This window comes from Trachurus trachurus (genome assembly GCF_905171665.1).
Source record: "Trachurus trachurus genome assembly, chromosome: 16".
NCBI lineage: Eukaryota > Metazoa > Chordata > Actinopteri > Carangiformes > Carangidae > Trachurus > Trachurus trachurus.
Genome location: NC_139902.1, coordinates 26,447,574 through 26,469,370, shown reverse-complemented (window position 1 = coordinate 26,469,370; position 21,797 = coordinate 26,447,574). Strand labels below are relative to the sequence as shown.

At 43.3% G+C, this 21,797-nt stretch overlaps 2 protein-coding genes across 2 annotated transcripts; both read left to right on the top strand.

Moving 5' to 3' along the window:
- Positions 1-1,584: 1,584 nt before the first annotated feature.
- On the top strand, positions 1,585-4,649 carry fbxo43 (F-box protein 43; the record flags this gene model as incomplete). The annotated part of the gene is made up of 5 exons (XM_083989650.1): positions 1,585-2,390; positions 2,493-3,167; positions 3,485-3,587; positions 3,703-3,897; positions 4,401-4,649. The coding sequence occupies 5 exons, from the start codon at positions 1,585-1,587 to the stop codon at positions 4,647-4,649; spliced, it is 2,028 nt and encodes a 675-aa protein (XP_083845776.1).
- A 735-nt stretch (positions 4,650-5,384) lies between these two features.
- rgs22 (regulator of G protein signaling 22) lies at positions 5,385-21,723 on the top strand (the record flags this gene model as incomplete). Its single annotated transcript, XM_083990325.1, has 24 exons — positions 5,385-5,417; positions 5,679-5,741; positions 5,824-6,006; positions 6,118-6,203; positions 6,802-6,965; positions 7,055-7,826; positions 8,567-8,728; positions 9,799-9,979; positions 10,207-10,329; positions 10,528-10,629; positions 13,149-13,343; positions 13,497-13,589; positions 13,857-14,047; positions 14,632-14,794; positions 16,695-16,859; positions 17,997-18,065; positions 18,780-18,938; positions 19,726-19,905; positions 19,992-20,168; positions 20,254-20,331; positions 20,380-20,421; positions 20,708-20,807; positions 21,489-21,575; positions 21,692-21,723. The coding sequence occupies 24 exons, from the start codon at positions 5,385-5,387 to the stop codon at positions 21,721-21,723; spliced, it is 3,600 nt and encodes a 1,199-aa protein (XP_083846451.1).
- Between the last annotated feature and the right edge of the window lie 74 nt (positions 21,724-21,797).

The window sequence follows — 21,797 nt, the reverse complement described above, 5'->3', positions numbered from 1 at the left end:
TTTCTCCTCACATTTACTACATATACCAGGTATAGCGCTATTATGTTTGTTTAGCCTTTAGTTGTAATTTCAGGCGTTTGTTAGTAGCTAAGATATAGGTTATTATACGTTAACGTTAGTTCTCGATTGTGCAACCGGTGTTTTTTTTTTTTTTTTTTTTTTAGCTAATTCAGACGACGTTATTTCCTTGAACTGTAATGAAACGTGACATTTATGCTCGTAACTGTGCTCTTCTTCGCTACTGAACTAATATTATCACTTTAACCTGCCACTAAAACCGTTACATGAAACTATTAAGTTTGTAGGAAATAGCTTTTACCTGCTGGCTGCTGCTGTTTGGAGAAAGTAACGTTACTCATCTGCAAAGTGAAGCTTGGTTTGTTACTATGGTGACCACGCAGGGTGGGTGGGGGCGCGCGGGGGGAATCCAAACCGGAAGCACGTGACATTCCAAACGTTGAGGCTCCAAATTTGAAAACGTGGCTGTTCGGTGCTTGAAGAGGAACATGAAGGAAACAGAAATAACGACAAAGGGAGCGAGCTGAGGCCTAGAGACTGAGCCTGAGGAAACAACGTTGTCTTGGTTTTTGACCCGTTTAATCGAGAGGTAAGTATTTAATTATGTGTGAGTTTTATAAATGTGTATTTTAAGGCCAGACATGTGGTGTTTTTTTGTAATTTACAACTCGGCTAACGATAACAAACAAACTGTCAGCCATTACCTAACGTTAGCTTACATAGTGAGGGGCGTGCTATGGTCGATGCAATTCACATTTTACTGGGTCAAAGATTGTTTAATGAAAATAATTAATGATAAAAATCAATGTTTGTGTAACGTTTACACAAAAAGTTAACTCGGTGATTGACACAGGTGTTTTCACCTCGTGCTAATTGCCACTGTTTTTCATACGTTAGCTCCTGTTAAACCACTTTAACTGGGATTTAAATGATGTTAGCGAGTGGTACATTTCTCTCTTGGTCCTTATATGAAACCACGGGGGGTGTCTACTGCCAGCCAGCCAGCCGGGGTAGGTTGTAGGTCTTTGGCGGCTATAGCTCACTTTATAGCGGTATCACAATGAGAGAGACGCAGCTGCAATTTAAATGGACTCTCGCTCTCATGGCAACGCTGACGAAACAACCAGCTGATGGTGTTTGACAACTTGTGCACACAAAACTGTTACCTATGTAACGACCGAAAGATTGATTGTGAGTCCAAGAAAACAGCACCTAATTAGAAATAGACATAGGACATATTGACTGTTTGTTTATCCCACACATGGGACATTTGGTTGTTACAGTGGCATTGTAGCATACAAAGTAAAAAAGAACAATATGCAGATATAGAAATATAAAAAAACAGAGAGAGAGAGAGATTTTGTACCATATTTGTTTTTCTCATTTGATCTGTAACACCTGTCAATTATCATGTCCACATAGTCCCGGGCTCTTTAATGTCATGTTTGTCAGTTATCCTGGATCTGTATTTATTGGTTCATGTATTTATTTTACCACTTTTTGTTTTCTCTAGGTCACCGGTGAAATCTGTGGTCGGAGGAAAGTTTGCACACAGGAGGGGGAAAAATGCAGTACACACCTGAACCAAACGTCTACCACGAAAGCTGCAAAGGCCAGCATTGTCACGAGGGCTGCTGTGACAGTGGATACTCAGGTTTATTCCACACTCCACAGAGCATCGGTGGAGTTGATTTCTCTAGGTCTTTGTCTCCTGTAGACTTCGATGAAACGCCCAAAGAGAACCTCAGACTTTCTGCCACACCCAAAGCCAGGACCAGAGATTTGGTCAGATCTGTGGACAAAGACTCTAAAGGGGTGCAGCGGCCCCCACCAGTTAGCTGGTGTGAAACTCCTAAATTATATAAAAGAGAGTCCTCATTGCGACACAGATTAAGAATGTGCAAACCCACCACAGATGTCAAAACTGACAACACAAAGTCACCATGCACCCAAAAGACTGAAGCCCCCACCGATGCCAGGTCTGAACACTGGCTGAGTGCATCATTTGACTCTCTAGACACTGTAATGGGGGCTTTAGCATCAAGCACTTTAAACGTGGAACAGGAGCTACAATTATCTGGTAGGAAGCGTCGTCTCCTCTACTCACAGGTGAGGACCTCCACTCGTGAAGATGGCAAACTCCACTCTGGGCTCCAGTCTAATTTTGAGAGAAGTGTGTCACTCTCGGATGCAGATTTCAGCGCGAGCATTTCTGCCTTTGAACAAATTAATATTGAGACTCCAAACTGTAGAAAATTCCTGCCTCTCACATCTAAGGACAACTCACCTCTCAGTGGTGTGACAAACGGCCTGAATGATAGCTTAAGTGTGCTGTACACGCCGTCATCCACACATACACCCAAATACATCAGGTACGTATTTTTTTGGCTTTTATCTTTCAAATTTTTGTTGCAAATTTCCAAATTGAATGAAAAAAGTGTGCTTCTGTTAACCAACTACTAACTCTGCACCAGGTCTGTGTATGAGGACAGTGGTTTCGGCTCCCTGACTCTCGATAAATCCCAAGACTCCTCAGTGGACCATGATGGCTCCTTCCAAGAGCTGCTTCTCTCTGCCTCCAGAAGAAAGTCTGAAACCCCGAATCAGGCCGAGGCAAAGTGGCGCTCCCGTATGCAGCGACAGCACAGGCTCTCTACGCTTAAAGAGGGGGGCTCTCAGTCTGAGGAAGAGCTAACAGACAGAAGGCGTCAACATCTCCAGCAGTGCCACAGTGAATCTAAAGATGATGTTTTTGCTGAAAGCGCCACCCCTCGCAGTGGTCTCTCTATTAAATGTGGTAACAGCCTCACGCCTTGCAACACAACTCCTGCTAATCCAGACGTAACTCCTCTCAGGACGAACTCGGCCGATCTCTCTCTGACTCCAGCTTTGCAGCTGGTCCATGCTATGTGCCTGCAGAAGGCCAACATGTTTGCTGGCCAAAGTCCAAGCCTGCAGGAGCAGCTGAAGTCCACGGCAGAGTTGGTTGAGACCCCAGCAAAGTTCAGGACCACTATACCTTTGGCCGGACTGATTGGCAGGAAGATGGGTCTGGGGAACGTTGACATACTCGCAGAGCTGGGGAAGAGGAGCCTCTGGCACGTCCTGTCTGTCATACTAGGCCACTTGACCTCTGAGGGCATATACCGGTGAGGAGTTAATATTTATCATCACTGCAAAAAATATTATGTACTATATCTTCAGTATAATTCATTATACCTCCTTCTGGGGCATTGATTAAACCGATGATTTGATCCAATCTAGTCTACACTGAAGAGCAGAGTAACACACTTTGAAACAAATCAGTTTTGTTTGAAAAGTCTGAGAAAACTTGATTTTTTGTATGTTTTTTAAATTGATATAATACCTCAGCACTTTTTAAAGTATCAGGCTTGGCAAACAGTCCAGGAGACTGGGCCATGGGGTGAAAACACTGGTCTCATACCTGCATTTGTTTGTTTGACAGGTGTAGTCAGGTGTGCAAAAGCTGGAAGAAAATCATCCAACACGACAAGCAAGCTAACATGAGGAGACGAAACCATCTGAGTGAACTGAAGGCAGCTCTTGAGGTAGGGGATCTGCTCTATTGGCCTCTATGCCTGTCATCCAGTTCTTTTTATGATTCTGGATACAATGTAATAGTGGAGATTAATAGTTGAAATGACCTTCTTGTTGTCTTAACAGCTCGGTGGCTCCATCCACGTCCCTGATGCAGAGACCAGACTGACTCTGCTCAAGAGGTCGGCCCTGAAGACGGTTCAGGCCCAATCCAGGAGCTCCAGCTTCTGCACCCCACAGTCTGCAAATAGCACTTTTAACACATCACAGCACAATGTCTCACATTCAGGCAGCAGCAGCAAACGGGAGAAGTTTCTAGAAGTGAGTTTTAAAACTGTTTTACTACAGATTCTGTGAAAATACTTGGAATGACAGTGTCCAGACTAGTATTAGTATTGGAACAAGAACGCAACAGTTTTGTGTCTTCAAAACAATCAATTTGAAATGCCATAATTTATACATAGTGTCACCTATGATGGACTGACCACCACATATTGACTCCACCTGTCAGTTAATTGATGGATAAAAAAAACACTGATACAACACACAGTTTTTCAAAAAACATAAGTGTCCAATTACTTTACTTTTCATCCTGTTCAATCTGGACACTGGATGTTAAAGGGACTGTGTGTAGTACATTCAGTTCGTACAATACTGAGCTATTCTTAGTCTTGTTTGTTTGTCTCTCAATACTTGTTACAATAGTGATTTATCTAAGAATAAAACGTATACTGTTGGCATTTACTAAATATGTTGCAGTGGCAAGTTTCTAATTCATTGACATCTCAAATCATCTCACACAAACTTTATTTTTTTGCTTTCAGGTTGCCAAAACCCTCTTCAGTGATGAGTGCCTCAAGCCTTGTCCTCGGTGTCAGCATCCTGCGAGGTGCCACTCGGTGAAAGGCGAAGGTGTGTGCAGCAGAGCCGACTGTGGTTTCCAGTTTTGCACATCCTGTCTGTGTGCTTTTCATGGCTCTCGAGAGTGTGGCAGCCGCTCGGCGGGCCGTCGCAAAAAAGACATCATTCTCCCAGGAAGTGCTCAAAGCAAGCGCAACGTCAGGAGGCTGTGAAGATGACGACGTCAACGGTGCCAAAGGCAGTTTAGCTTTCCTCCATGTTTAATGGTGAAATTGAAGCTTGACGACAAGGAAAATGATTTCAAACGGATGCATGAGAACAAAGTTTCTACTCATCATTCTGTCTTTGTGCCTGTCTATCTACTGTATTTCCTTCCTCTTTTTTCCTCAATGCAATTCTTTCATCTGTGTTTTTAATTATGAATTTGACTGAAGGAGTTGTGTTGTTGATGTGCCTCTCCATTTGCACTGAAGTGTACATACACAATGTTTTTTTTTATTTTTTGAATTCTTGTGAGTTTTTCAACTTTTACCAATGTGTTTTCAGATCAGTTTTAAATAAATGTGATTTTTATGTTTTTACATATCTGTGCCATTTGTCTCATTATGTTGTTTCTTTTATTGTTGGTGCAAGTAGATTTTTAAGTGTTTGGCACCATCTAGTGGTGTGTTAATATTTTGTCTTTACTTCAATAGTAATGTATTTTTTTCATGACTTTACTACATGAACACAATCTCCAGTTAGTTGCAGTAAATATATCCTTTTGTGACTAATTTAGAGTGAAGTATGGTTTAGGTCCCACTCTACAGGACCGTACAAACCCGTGTTTGGTTGTCTGGTCGGCTCTAGTTAAACTTTTACTGCCCCCTCTGTTTTGAAAATGAGTTCACTTCCATAGCAACCTGCAGTGTGTCTGTAATTACACTGAGAGGTTCGTGACTCGCTGTATGCCACTGGCTCAGTGTCAGAACACTCTGGAGGTATTTGTGCTTTCGAGATCAATATGTGTGGAGTAGTTTCAACAGGTAAGAGAAGTTTAACTTTATGGTACTTTTTTGGATATTTTTAAAAACTAGTTATGGTTTGCTAACTTTAACTTTTATCTGCCTGTTTCAAGAGTTTCCTCATCTTACTGCTGGTAATTTTGTGAGTATACGTTTTTTAATTAGTGATTTATAACCTCAATGTTAACTCTTTAACATTCGGTTGGGCATGATTATCGTGTGTTTATTTACATTTAGGAGCACAGTCTGGCCTCTGATGATCTACTGGTTCACTTCTTCAATGATTTCTTAAGTCTGCAGGTAAAGTATCCCTAATATATAGTCTTAGCAGCCGTAAAACAGAACTTGTACCCCTCTAATACCCTGATATCTTTTTTCCTAGTCATTCCCAGAGGCACTGCTGTACAACCAGGAGACAGGGTTGTTCGAGGTGGGGAGTGGGGCAGCTGAGTTGGTCTGCAGGAGAATCAGATCAGATCTACGCCGCTGTAAATCACAACTGCTCACCGGTAACCCCACAATGCTGACCAGGACTCCTCCTGTAGACAACCATTACACCGTCTGTGTAAGAAAAGAATCATTCCTTTAATGGGGGGAAAAAAACAATAGTTTGGTTTTTGAAGATAAGCAGATAAGGCCTGTGCTGCAGTCATTTTCTGTCTCTGACCTTTTTCAGTTCCTGGACAGAGAACAAGGAACTCGGTGGATCATGGAAGAAAGATTCCCCTTTTTCCTTCAAAGTGAATGCTACATTGAATACAGGTACGCAAATGCTATAGTTGATTTGCTTTTTGACCTACTATAAAATACAAAACAAATGTAGCTTCACCTCTCCTCTATTGTACATTGATTTGAATCATCTTCTTCTTCCCCTCATGTTAGTACTGTAACATCAGTTTTATCAGGTCCAGGTGGAGTGTCTGATAGCTCATGTTTCTGCTCTCTGCATTCGCTAATTCACTGTCATGACTTCAGCTCTGCAAGAGGCTTGAGAGATGCTTACCTGCTGACCTAGATTTTAAACACAATGGGCTTCAGTCGGCTGTGACATGTATTGTGATCATCGTATTCAGAGTGTGCTTTTGCCTCTTTATTATGGAGAGTTTACCTCTGATAGTGCGATGTGGTACTATGTGGCTATTGTCCAGAGTTGGTAGATTTTGCAATTGTGTTTTAAGACTGTTGCTGTTTAAGTTCACCTCATTCCTTATGCATATAGTGAGAGGCATCAGGGCCACATCCCTGTACAGATCAGATGACTGACTGCAACCTAAACATGCAAGTCATGAAAGATAATGGTAAAAGTTGTCTATTATGTTGTCTATTGTGTATTGTCTTAGTTTTCTGTGGTCTTTTACAGACTTGCCAAATTGTTGTATCAGTGGGAACCAAGCCTCCATATTAAAAGAAGAAGCGGCTTAATCCGAACGACCATGTCAGCCCCACAACTGCGTCATTCCTCCCAGTTTGACCAAGAAAATAACAACGCTTTGAAAACATCCTTACATTCTTTGGCAAAACAAGGTATATAGTTGTTTTCTCTCATGCAACAATTTGTATTATTGAGTCTTGTTATGCTAAAGATACCCATGCTGTCTCCTCTTCTTGTTCAGGGTTTATGATGTGCAACTTTACATATCTACCCCGTGGCCAGGAGGATTATATGAGTGCAACATGCAGGGAATCAGCCAGATGCTTCTCCAGCTGTTCTGAGCCAGAAAACCCTTCTGGCTTTTCCTCTTTGTCCCGCTCGTATTCCTCCTGCTCCTCTGATCTTAAATGTGCCACAACTCGGGGTCTCCGGAGCCAAGCAGTGGAGCTGAGCCTCCGCTTTACAGAGCCACCAGCTGGCAGCTCAGAGAGGCAACATCTCCAAGAGTCCGGGAGCCTTGACTCTGAGGTTTCTCAACTACAGCTGGAGCATCTGGCTGCCAGTGTGGTTCAACAGGTGCTCAACAACGCCCTGAACATAATGGACCAACAGAGACGGCAAAACATTTGTGAATGTTTCAGCGAGTCAGGAGGAGGCCAGACGCAATGCATCAGCCCAGAGAAACCCTGTGAAAGTAAAGTTTGCCAACGTTCAGCTAATGGAGGAAGAAATGGAGAAAGACTGGAAGGGAAGAAAGAGAAAGCTCAAGAAGCCAAGAGGGAGAGTGCAGTGGAGGAGGAGGAGGAGGAGAGGAGCATGGAGGTGGGGAGAAGGGGCACAGGCCAAGGAAATGTCCCTGATAGTGGTTGCCATGGTAGCTGTTGCCAGGACAATAGACCAGCTTTGGATGCGTTCAAGGAGTTTTTGCGAGGGACGCCGGGAGAAAAGCTGATGAATCTCTGGATGGATATAGAAAAACTGAAAGCTACACAGCACAGAGAGCGGAAGAACAGGTGAACATGAGATATGTCAATTTCACTGTTTTTTCTTTCTTTTAAATTTTAATAATTTTCTAATTGATATTAATTTATTCTTTGTTGTTTTAAAAAATATATATACATATTTTTTTCTTTTCATTCCATTACTCTCTTGATATTTGTGTCATTCCATTATTACTGTAATTATTAATTTTATCATTAGTAACATCATCATTACTATCATTATTATTCTTGAGAGTATTGTAGTATTAGTCAGTATATGTACGCATGAAAGGGTATAAGATAAGATAAGATTATACTTTATTGTCAGATCACTCTGAAATTTGTCTTGCGTCCCATGACGTCCAAGGTTTCACACAAATAATAACAAAATACCAAAAACATACATTTACAAAAAAGCATAAATGTTACCCTCAAAGGTCACATTTAAAGAAAAACACAAACTACCTCCTAACTCCATTCACAACATAAATCCAACATTACAATGTGTCTTTGGTGCAACACCCAGTGCTCAGTCTATACATGAACCCTTGTGTATGTGCATGTATGATATAAATTAGAAAAAAAGAGGGGGAAAAAGTCTATTTTCACTGCTAATAAGCCGACTGGTGTATGTGTATGATTTGCAGGGATGGTCTGATGCAGAGGACATGGTGGTATCCATGAAAAAAAAAAAAAACAGTTTTTCTTTTTAAAAGATGTAATGAAAATAAAATAAAATAATCAAATGTGATCTCATGTGGTATTTCTTCCAGATACTTGGTACTGATGAGGAGCCGCTACCTGCTGAGCAGCAGTCAGAGCAGCCTGAACTCAGAGCTGCTCTCCAGACTGGGACTGACTACCTCCCCCTGCTGGACCGAAGAGAAACTGTCCTCGGTGCAGCCCAGCCTCACAGAGTCTCTGCTCTATTACTGGTGAGAGTCATAAAACCTCTAATGTCTGAGAAAGAGAAAGACACATTGACTTGAATGGAAAACATTTAAGTGGTGACTTCTGGTCCCTCTATTATTTAACCAGAAAAAAAGACTCATTGATATTAAAAATCTCTTTTTAGTGTGTCCTGGTCAAGACAGCAGCAACACAATGAACAAAACTTTTGCAGCCATTGGCATCCACACTAAAAACATGGAATGAAAACAAGAACACATATAAAAACACAGAACTAAACAACATCAATGACTAAAAGTACCAAAATGCAGAGTCTACAGAGTTCCCAGAAGCAGGATTAGACAAATAATCTACATCCTGAATTACCATTAGCACTTAACATTTAAAATGTCTTTAAAAGTATGAAGAGAGACCAGCTCCTTCAATCTCAGATCCTTCTGCAAATTGTTCCAGGCAGCAGGAGCAGCATACATAAAAGCCTTTTTTCCCAGCTCTGTTCTGACCATAGGAACAGATAATGCTAAGAAGTGCATATACCTGAGAGAAATTAGAAGAAAAAAGACCTATGTTAATAGTAATCTGATGTTTTACCATGAGGCCCCAGTGCATTTTCAGTGCTCCTTGTTCAGGCATAACGAGCACTGAACTCCACAGGAGGAGTGAACACTGTTCTTCCTTGATGATAGTGGGGAAATCTCTCTGTACAACACAAAACAACGTTTCCTTGAGGTGTTTAACCACCTACAGGGCTCCAAAAACTCCCTAAGATCTTGTAAAGGACCACATCAACTTCTAGAAACCTTCTGAAGGATTCCCATGACCACTTAAATGCCCCCCCCCCCCAAAAAAAAAAAACCTCCAAGACTGCTTTGAACATTAACAACCTTTCAAAACTACGTGTTGTTCTCGCTGACCACAGGAACCTCCAAGGATCCTGAGGAACAACCCAAATCATCTCAGAAACCCTCCTCTTGACCACTGAAACTTAAACCCTAACCTGTCCCCAGAACCTCCAAAGTAACCACTAGAAACTCAAAGGAAGGAGGTTAAAATTTCTTTACAAATATATATCTTATAACTCTTTTCCTCCCCACAGGGCTCCCAGGTTCTGGAGGTCTCAGTGTGTTCAGGAAGACCTCGACCGAACCCCTAATGTGGGTCTGTGGTGGCAGAACATGTGTCAGTCAAGCGGACATCTCCACCGTGACCCTTTGACCTTGCCTCCTCTCCTCTCTGAGGCCCGCTTGTCTCAGTCTCCTCATACTGTCCCTTCACAGGTGGGAACCATGAGTAAAAAAAACATGTAGAGGCAGGAAACAGCTGGTAAAATTAAGCAAAAAGAAATGCAGCAGAAATTGATATCCCATACTACATTACAACAAAATCCAACTAAAATGTGGAACAGCAATTTTCTCCCGTGTGAAAACTTGCAGATTTTTTTAAAAATATAAATTTCTTGGTGATTGTATTAAAAGCTTTCCTGTCTTTGTGTGTGTTTCATCAGTCACACTCTGGCAGAGGTCAGATACTGGGAAGCAGGAAAATGGAAAAGATGTTACAGGCTCTCTGGGTTGACTCACGTGCTGGCTTGTACTTCACACAGTTCTGTGTACAATCTGGAAACACGGTACAACATGAAATATTAGATTTTAATGCACTAAATTTCACGTTATGTCTGTGTTTCCCATCACATCCAATTATGGCTGCTGCACATCCAAGATGGAAGATAACATGTCTGTATTCAATGCAATGTGGAGCAGCTCAGTTAAAACTGTTTAAATATGATGTGACAGACATAACTGTTGTTTCCTTTGTCCTGACTCAGCTGTGGGAGAACGCAGTGTACTTCTGGACCGACCTGCAGCATTACCATGAGCTGTTCTACCAGGGCGGGATGGACCCCTACAGAGTACAGAGAGAGGCCCAGGTCAGCACGCACACATGCAAATCATAAGAAAATGTAAATAAAGGATCTTTTCGATATAGTTCTGTATTTTACAAAGACATGAAAGTTGAGTATTTTTGTCAGTTTAGGGTTTAAGAGGAAGTGTCGGTAACCCTAACTACGTGATAATGTCAAGAAATAGCCAAGAAATAACAATTAATTGCATCATAATGTCTAGAAATAGCATAGAAATAACAATCAATGTCATAGTAATGTCAAAAGATATTGCCAAGAAATAACGATTGATTGCGTAGAAATAGCGCAGAAATAACGGTCAATGCAAGGACACGGTGGAGAAAAAATCTGGCCTTTCCCAAAATATTCAAAGCATGAAAATCATGTGTAATCTTTTGCCTTTATGAAAAACATGACCTGAGTATGAAATTGACCGTTATTTCTAGGCTGTTTCTTGACATTACGACGCATTTAATTGTTATTTCTTGGCTATTTCTTGATATTGTAATTAACGGCCTGTAAATTAAAGGGTTACCGAAGTGTCTCATTTTTTCTACGCAGGTCTATAATATGCATGAGTTGAGGCTGCCTCGGTGCATAAACTCAGAAAAACATATTAGTATAACTGAATTTTCATTCAGTCAAACAAAATAAATAAAAAGGATTAAAAAGAGAATATGGCAACATACCATTTCAGATGTTCTTGTTCATGATTTCATGATTTTTTCTTCCAGTCTCACAGAGGCCATCTGTAAAATGTCAAGTTAATTTCAAGTCATAAAAAAAAAGTTATATTCATGTAATTCATGTTTTTATGGGAGCAAAAAAAATAAGTAAAAGCCAATTTGAATACTTAAATTAAGATATTTAATACACAAGAACACAATATCCGGAGTGATAAAGTGGCTGCTTTTATAGAGGACGCCAAGCAAAATGATGAATCACGATGGATTAAAATCGCACAAAAACAAAATGTCTTTAAATGCAATTAAAACGCAATGAAACAGATATTGAGTGTAATGTTCTCCCCATGTCTCTCACACACACCTGACCTTTTCACTTGCTCTCTCGGGCTGCCGCTCCCATGGTCCCTGCTGTGTCTCTCCACCCTCTTTTTACCCCTCGCTAAGTGGAGAGATTTAAGCCCCCCATAAAAACAAGTGAGTCAGACCCCCCTCCTCCCCTGCTGCAGGTCTGCGCCAGTCCACTCACCCAGAACCCCGACCCGGTCTGGTTGCAGCTGGACCAGGGAGGGATTCTGGTCCAGAATACCTCACGGCGAAATCTGTTTTTCCTTCAGTTAACCTTTTGGTTTTCACGAGAGGAGTGAAGCGTAGAAGATGTTTCCACGGCGTCGTGGCCAGCCGGGGTTAAAAGACTGACATTTATGTGGTGTGATGGCAGCAGCGATGACAGATAGTGAATATTGTGTGTGAGAGAAGTTGAACAATGGTGATGATGAAAGTGATGGCAGGAGTGAGGAGAAATGTCTCTGAGGTAATGACATCCCTCTCTTCTCTTCTCCTCTCCTCTCCTCTCTGTGTCCTCTCCTCTCCTCTCCTCTCCTCTCCTCTCCTCTCCTCTCCCTCTTCCCTATTCCTCCTCCTCTCCTCTTATCTCCTCTTCCTCTTCCCTTTTCCTCTTCCCTTCCCTTTTCCTCTTCCTCTTTCTCTCCTCTCCTCTCCTCTCCTCTCCTCTCCTCTCCTCTCCTCTCCTCTCCTCTCCTCTCCTCTCCTCTCTGTGTCCTCTCCTCTCCTCTCCTCTCCTCTCCTCTCCTCTCCTCTCCTCTCCTCTCCTCTCCTCTCCTCTCCTCTCCTCTCCTCATCTTCTCCTCTCCTTTCTCCTCCTCTTCTTCCTCTCCTCTCCACTCTGTGTCCTCTCCTCTCCTCCTCCTCTTCCCTTCACTCTTCCTCTCCTCCTCATCTTCTCCTCTCCTCTCCTCTCTGTGTCCTCTCCTCTCCTCCTCCACCTCTTCTTCCTCTTCCCTTTGCTCTTCCTCTTCCTCTCCTCTCCATGTCCTTCTCCTCTCCTCTCCCTCTCCTCTCCTCTCCTCTCCTCCTCAACTTCTCTTCCTCTTCCCTTCGCTCTTCCTCTCCTCTCCTCTCCTCCTCCTCCTCTTCCCTTCACTCTTCCTCTCCTCCTCCTCATCTTCTTCCTCTCTCCTCCTCCTCTTCCCTTTGCTCTTCCTCTCCTCTCCTCCTCCTCTTCCCTTCACTCTTCCTCTCCTCCTCCTCATCTTCTCCTCTCCTCCTCCTCTTCTTCCTCTCCTCTCCTCTCTGTGTCCTCTCCTCTCCTCCTCTTCCCTTCGCTCTTCCTCTCCTCCACCTCTTCTTCCTCTTCCCTTCGCTCTTCCTCTCCTCTCCCTCTTCCCTTTTCCTCTTCCTCTTCCTCTCCTCCTCCACCTCTTCTTCCTCTTCCCTTCGCTCTTCCTCTTCCTCTCCTCTCCTCTCTCCTCCTCCTCTTCCCTTTGCTCTTCCTCTTCCTCTCCTCTCCTCTCTCCTCCTCCTCTTCCATTCGCTCTTTCTCTCCTCTCCTCTCCTCTCCAGCTCCTATACTCCACATATCTCTACTCCTCTGCCAGGAGGAGCATCGGTGTGGATGAGGCGATCAGGAGGTCGGTGTATGACAGACTGATGCCGGCGTTCGAGGAGCTGTTTGACGAGGCTGAAGAACACACGCTGAACATCCTCCTGCAGCCGTGGACGCTGCTGGTCAACGGGGACAAACAGTCTTTCCAGAAGGTAAACACAACACATTCACACTTTAATTATCTTCCTCTCTGCCCCTGTTATTTTTTTTAAAATGTTTATAACTTTATTTAATTAAGGCATTTTCAGTTATAAAGACAAAGTATTTACCTTGCAGTTGCTCTGATTGGTTGTGTTTGTGTCTAGGTGCGTGTGCAGGAAGAGGTGCACAGGGTTGAAAATCAGGAGTACAGGGAACTGCAGAGAGTGTACGAGGAGTCGGAGCGCCGAGTGAACCAGGTCAGGTCACGCAGCATCCACAAATTATCACAGATTAATAAACACACACGCCTGTGAACATGGCTCATGTAGATATTAATATTATTATATTGTAGTAACAGTGTTGATAATCTATTGTTCCAAGATTATTATATTACTTGGCTTGAACATGGTGTCATACTAGTGTTGCATTGATGAAATAATCCATGTGACTGTATTAAGTGATGTGATGTTTTTTTTCCTTGTTTGTTTTTGTTGCCACCTCTTTTTTATTTTATTTCTCTGCAGACACACCAGTCTTGGTCCACCTTGTCTTTGTCTCCCATTGCTTCTTCTACTCCGTCCTCAAAGTGTCACCAAGCCAGCGACTCTTCATCCAGTCTGTCCCCAAACTACAGAGGTTACCGTCTGGGCTCTTTGCTCCGTCACCGCCATGAGATCAGACACTTTATGTCTTTCCTGCAGAGTCAGGACGCCAGGTAAACCGTTAAATGCAAAAGCTTGGGCACCCTTGGTCAAAATTTCTCCCAATGTGATCTCCAAAAGACATAAAATTACAGAGGACACATTTTAAACAATATGTAAATTTTTTATTTTCATCTTTTACATTTTCAAAATGACCGAGAAGGAAAAGGGCCGCAGCAAAGGTTTGGGCCCCCTGCATAGTTAATACTTCCTATAGCCCCCCTTTGGAAACGATCACAGCATGTAAATAGTAAATAGTTTGTCTGATATTGATTGATCAAAGTTATCTGAGAGTCTCCTTGGATTCCCATTCTTTTGCAGGCTGCTGCTTTGTTTCCCCTTTTCACTCTAAAACTGTAGAAAACAAAAATAATACAGTGATATTGCTTAAAATATTGCAAAAGAGTGTTTCATGTTTAACTTCATGCCTTTTGGAGATTGTTTAATCTTCCACTTAACTGTGCACATTAACAGATATTAAACTTTTGCATGCCACACTGTATATTTACCACAATGTACCGTCCTTTACATGATTATAGGCACATGATTGAATCCTGTGCATTACACTGATGTGTGTGTAACATGTGTCTCTGCACAGTATTCATCTGACATGCTGGCTGGATCTGGAGCAGTACCGGAGGACGCCACGCAGGGACAAGGCTGTCAAACAGGAGAGGTCGTCTCACATCGCAGCCAAATACCTCAACAGGAAGTACTTCTTCGGCCCGGACAGCCCCGCCTCCACAGAACAACAGAGTGATGTACGTCAATTACACGATCTTTAAAAACCCAGTGTGTTCTGTTTTTAAGCAGCCGTACCCATTAGGTGTCGTCTCCACCGAGTTTGAGTTATTGCGGAGGGACGGCGGGTAGAAACGTGGAACTCATCACATGATCACATCCATCCAAAGATGGGAAGACGTGAGCTCCGGTTGAGGTTCAGCATTCACAAGTGATAAACGGAGGCCGCCGTGGCGTTTCTCACACAATTTCCCATCTCCCCTCTCTCTTGGCGTCCTGCAGGCTTCATGCTGACAGCCCTGACAGCAGGGCGTCATTAGGGAATAGGGAAGAAGAAGAAGACATGGTTAGAATTAAAAGAGGGAAGAAGAAGAGGGAGGAGGAGGAGTGTGGTTTGGATCCAGGAAGGACAAAGTAGATCTGCTCCAGTAACAGTGACACTGGGACGAAATCTCTCCTGACATTTATAGTCTGAGATTAGGTTTCTGGAGTCTAGGGTTACTGCAGGAGGTCATGGAGTGTGAAGTTTGGATGAGTAGATGAGACATGCAAGAATGAACCTAATTTTCTTAGTCTTTTTTTCTTCTTTTGGACTCCAAACGTAGCTGCTATGCTATAGTGTTTATTACACTGTCATAGCAAAAGAGTGTTATTTGAAATGTGTTATTGGGTTACTGTGGTTCCCCCCAGAGCGCTGCCAGATAAACTCAAGTAATCCTTCACGGACACTGCTGCACATTCCAAATGTGTTCATTTAAAACTATTCTAAACTGGATGTTGTTTAACTTTATATTAAGTAATAATGTTTTCATGAAATTGCTGCGGTCGTTAGCACTTGTATTAATGCCACTTGGAGTGGCTGAAGCTGGATATTTGAACCATTTACATTAATCTACACTCATTTATCTGATACAGTCACCTCATGCTAGCAGCTGCTTATTCATCATCATCATCATCGTCATTCCTGAAGAACGAGCACCCCAGGGTGGGAATAACTCGAACATGACATATTAAAATAATAATTGCCATTAAGGAACCCTGATTTTTAGGATGTTGGTCAGGAGAGAAACAATCGCTCCACTTGTTGACATGAATTCAACTCTGGTGCAGGACCTTTGTCATTTGTCATCCTCATCTCATAAATACCATCAAAATAATTATTATAACAGTGCATTTGAAATGAAGATGCCAATTCCAGCGCTCCTAACTCTCCTAACTCTGTAGGATTGGGTCTGGGCGGCTGCCTTGCCCGCCCCCTTCCATCTCAGCGTTGGTTCTCGTCTGTGTGAGCAATGTAGAGACTGACAGCTTTACTGCTTTGGCCCTTCACTCCTTCAATCACTCAGTCATCCAGTCACAGATTGGCCTCCTTTCATCTTACTGACTCCTACTCCAGTGCCACGACTGGTTCTCATTTCTGGAGCCTGCTGCGTGTGAGTGAGTGAGTGTATGCATGCATGCCTGGGTGCGTGCAGAATGAGATGAGAGAAAATATATAAAGGAGATATAAACAGGGAGACGCGGCCAGATCGACGTATGAAGACAGAAAGCAGACAGGGAAGATGAAGAGAACGCATGAATTGTGGGAATGATGAAGAGCACAGCAGGAATCAGGAAGGAGCTTTTCAGTCGGGTTTCCCACTGTGGGCAGTTTTCTTTCTTTCTTTTTCTCCGAGTTTGTCCGCGGCCTGAGACGACGAGCTTCATGTGGTTTCATAGAAATCTTCAGACATGTACGCTCGTCGGCCGCACAGACTTTTCTGTAGCAGTCATATCAAACACATGGACACACACACACACACATGAGACCATCTGCATCCGCTGCTGTGGCTTTCACTGCATCTTCATTATATTGTATGTGCATGTGTGTGTGTGTGTGTGTGTGTGTGTGTGTGTGTGTGTGTGTGTGTGTGTGTGTAGATATTGCGTCTGGCAGGTGGACTGGAGCGTCTGAAGCTGGACTGTCTCTCCAACGTGGTTGTCGTGGAGATCCAGGACATCGTCAGGCATCACATCGAGAAAACATGGCTGCCTCAGTTTCTGTCCACGCCGGAGTTCACAGAGCGGCAGAAACACAAACCAAAGGTTCAGATTTTTTCTTTTTACTATACATATATATATATATATATATATATTCATAGAGGGCACCAGCTACAATACAACCATTTGGCCACAGCTCATTATACTGGCCTTGGATAACAGTGGCTGTTGACAGCTGGTTTCATTATTAAATGTATAAATCAGTGGAGTCAGAACAGAAGTTATTTTAAGCACTTAGCTCAGTTGGAAAGTCATGGAAAAATGATTTTTATCCAAGCACAAAGCACATACATTACACATGTAAGTTGTTTTTGTAGCTAAAACAGCAGCATCTGTTGTTCGCTCAGTCCACCCCTGACTATTGCATGCGTTACCAGAGGAAAAACATCCCCTGACCTCAGTGATCCCATAACCAGCAGGACAGAGTGTCCATGTATCCTTAGAAACATCCCAAAATTTGTACAAAATTTTGTTCATGTTCATATTTTCCACCACCAGCACATCAACATTTGTGGTTGAGAGTGAATCACCTCAGTAATCTTGGAGGTATTGTCCTTCACGTTGATATAAACAATCAGGATGATTTGTTATTACTTCATAATTCCTCAACTTTTCATTCAAAAAAAAGGGGAAGTAACTCAGGTCTTCAGTTCCTAAGCTGCACTTGTGATAAGTGCTTTGATCCGTGCTGTACAACGGCTGCAAGAGTTTGCCAGAGATAAGAAGTCAGACACATTAGCAGCTCTCTGCAACGTGAGAAACCACTAAACACTGTCCAGTTGCTCTCTCAGGTTCCCTCATCAAGTGGTAACACAAACACCAGAGTTTCTGCTGCCTGGCCTCATTATGTTATCAAGTTTACTATGTTTGGTCACATGGATCCTGTCATTAAGTAATGAGAGGTAGATGAAGTTTTGCATTACACCGTGGAGGCGGAGGTGAGATGGAGGGTGGACGGGATGGGGACGAAGAGGAAAAAGGGGACAGAGATGAAGTCAGAGTGAAGGTAAAAGCTAAAAAAAAAAGAGGACAGAGCTTTGGTTACAGCCGGTGTCGTAGAGCAGTGCAGACCAGACCAGACCAGAGAGGTCTGCGAGGCGTTCAGGGAGCCTGTTAATCCTAGTTTATTCAGTTTCTGACTCTTGACCCTCTGTATGCGTGTGTTTCTGTGTGTGGTGGTAGCCTCAGGCAGCAGACAGGCTCTCGCAGCACGTCTACCATCGGCGCGGAACGAGGAGAAAAGCCTGGAAGGTAAGGAGAAATCCCCCGGGGGACGCTGGATATTTTGATTTGAGCGAAATAAGGCATTTCCTGGCCCGAAAGCATGTGTGATTTAGTTCATGACTTGGCTCCGAGCTCTGGCTTTGTCAAATACCATTTGGGCCTTGTGGTTGGTTTTCCCAAATTGGATCCAGGATAAATAAGATTAAAGCATCAGCATTACTAACCTTCTTTTAATAGTCTTTGGAGTGTTTTCCATGCAGCTCTGTTCCCGTCTCATCGTCTCAGCTCCACAGTAGAGTGTAAGATATAAACCATGAGCGCTGCACTGTCTTAAGAGCGGGAGGATGATTACAGGAAGGAGTTTTCATACATGATTGTGAATATCATCTTTATGATCATTATCTCACCACTGGCAGAGACCAGGTTTTTCAGAATAAAGGAGGAGGATTATCTCAGTTTTCTGTGAGCTCAGAGGTCACACACTCACTGCTGATGTTCAACACACGGCATCATCTTCCCTGTGTGTCATGTTTTCTTTCTTGTTTTAATGTTTACACCAAGAAAGCAATATTAAATTTTTCACACCCTGTCATTCATAAAAATGCTCTGAAGAAGACTCTATGTCGTAACGTCAGAAACCACACCTGAATAAATTGCTAAAATTTTCATGCATTTCATTCTTTTTCTTCCTTGAAGGGATTTAAATTAAACTCAAGTGTCCCTCTGTCTTGTCCTCCGCAGGCCGAGGGCTTATGGATGAGTTCCTCCAAAGAGATCCTCCTGTTTCGACAGATCCTACTCAACCCTGTCACTTGTCTGCAGTTTCAACACTTTGTCTCCATGAAGGGAGACTTCCTGGAGAACGACATGCTGTTTTGGTTGGAGGTCCAGAGGTATAAGGTAAAACAATCTGAATCAGACCTGAGATGTTTGCTGTACACCCTGTTGCCATCTGTTAAAGGGATAGTTCGATATTTTGGCAAACTGGTCCATTGCCATAATCCCTATAGTTTTTGGAGTAGGTTTGTTACCTTTAATTGTCGGTGCAAGCTATTTTTAGAACGGCGGAGCAGAGCTGTGAGCTGCTCAGAGCTACGCTACGGAGGTTAATGGGATTTCTTGGTTTCCCTCATCAAACTCATCAAATACACAATCCAACAACTCCAAGTCAAGTTGTAACCTGCACATTCACCACGGTATGAGATAAGAACAGAACGTTATGAGACTGAGTTGTTTTCAAGGCAAACGTAGAGACTGCTTGCTGAAAAACTGCCCCCGACGGGAACACACAGAAGTGGTTTTGCATGAATTTACCTCTAAAACAACTCTGTCTCATAACGTTCTGTTATTATCTCATAGCGTGGTGAATGTGCAGGTCACAACTTGTCCACCAGAGCGTTTTGGAGTTGTTGGATTGTGTATTTGATGAGTTTGATGAGAAAGAAATCCCATTAGCATCTGTAGCGTAGCTCTGAGCAGCTTGCGGCTCTGCTCCGCCGTCCTAAAAATAGCTTGCACTGACAATGAAAGCTCCAAAAGCTATACAGATTATGGCAATGGGCCAATTTGCCAAAATGTTGAACTATCCCTTTAACTTTCCTTTCTGCAGAATAATTTAAATAGAGATGGAAAAGGCTCATATTGTGCCTTTTTATTTCTCCTGTGTCACCTCCCTTCTTGTGCGAAGGACCTTTGTCACTCTCATAGTGAGGAGGCCATCATCCAGCAGAAGATCTCCACCATCATCACCTGTTTCATCGACTCGTCCATGCCGCCCAGTCTGCAGATAGACATCCCCCCTGAGCAGGCCCAGCGCATCCTGGAGCAACGCCACGAGCTCGGCCCTTACATCTTCAGAGAGGCACAGGTTGTGTGTCTTTAATTACGTAAGAGAAAATTTTCCATTGTTCTGATTTCCTCTTTATGTGACGGTCTTTTTCTCCGTTTGTGCAGATGTCAGTGTTCAGTGAGCTGCTGAAGTTTTGGCCTGAATTTCAAGAGCTGAGCAGCAGCGTGGAAGAGGAGCAACTTCTCCCTCTGCTGCAGGAGAAACGAGTCAAACACAGAGCCAGGGTGAGAAGACAGAGGAGAAAGGAGGAAGAGGAGGATGAGAAGAAGAAGAGAGCTCAGGTAGAAAAATCTAAAGACAACTGAATTCATTTTGTAGTACAATTTCTGATATTACTGCTACATTATTCTCTATTATACCGTGCAGGAGGATCAGGAGTCGGAAGAGTCCAGCTGCAGAGAGGAGGAGGAGGAGGAGGAGGACGCGGACAATGACATGGATGATGTGGAAGGAGAAGAAGAACAGGAGGGGAGGAGGAGAGGAAGAAAGCAGTGGAGGACACAGAGCAGAGCGCTGCTGTCTCCCACACAGCCGGTAAAACTCTCTGACTCTGATGTTTCTCACCGCAAAACATGACGAAGATGGAGCTGAAGATGAAGAAAGTCAAATCAAATTAAATGATTTTCTAACTATCTGAAAGTCTAACATATTTAAAAGAAAAAAACAAAAAAAAACTGATGCAGCGATGAAGATAAACTCAATTACAGCCTGAAGGCCTCATCAGTTCCAACCACAGACTGTAATGTCGTCGTCTCTCTCTCTCTGAACCGTTTTTCTAATCACGTTAGACCTGACTCCATTTCTGGACATGTTCCCTCAGCTGTCGTGGTCCTACTCCAAGTACATGGCAGCTCTGAAGAGGGAGGAGGTGCTGCTGAGGAGAAAGAGTCAGCTGGAAGCATCGTTCTCCACAAACTCAGGTACATACTCTCACACTCTCACTCACACACACACCTCCCTTTTCTCTCCCAGGGCTCAGTCAAACTCCCACATCCACCAGATTTGGACTTTGAGAGACGTAGTTACAGTAAATTCAGGAAACCATAACACTGAAATGATATTAAGTCGTTCCCACGGTGGAATTCCAGCTAAATTTCCAGGGCTGTGATATTACCTGGCAGCTGAAGCCAAAACATTGTCAAGCCGACCCCCACTCCTCCACACGTCAGAGCTGTCTCATTATGTGGGACTGTGGCCAAAACAGCCACTTCAGCCTGTCCATTAAGTGTCAATATGGTGTGCAGGAGTTAGTCAGAGTGCACTGACTGCACGGTGGATATGGAGATGAAGCGTGGTGCGAACGCAGGGCTTAGTTCAGGTCCGTGATGAATACGTTTCAACTGAAATGAAGCATAGTGCAAATAGTGTTTTAATGGGACAGTATAGAGGAGGAAGAGGAGGAGGAGGAGGAGGAGGAGGAGGGGGAACACACATGGAGCTCATCGCTGTTTCCTAGAGGAGGCGAGCTCAGCGTGAGGGCCTCAGAGTAAATATATGACCGATACTGAGACAGAGAAAAGTCCACAGTCGACTAGGGAGTTGTTTTCTACTGAACTCATTAAGTAATTCACATCTTTCTTTCTTCTCTCTCTGCTCTCCAGACTCCTCCTCTCTGTGCAGTGTGAAGTCGGCAGGCAGTAAGCAGCAGCACGGCCTCAGGCAGTCTCACCGCTCCTCCACAGCAGACGGTAAACAGTGTCACAGATATAACAGCAGTAAGTCATAACGGTGCTTTTTTTTTTTTTTTTTTAAGACACAACTGTTTCTTCAGATCCTGATCCAGAGCTTCTTGTCTCTGTTGCAGGAGGAGGCGTCACAGCCTGCAACATGAAATGAAATGAAATGAAACCAAAGCTTGAGGGTGAGACGCCGCCGTTATCTGAGCGTGATGAATGACGACAGAGCCGATA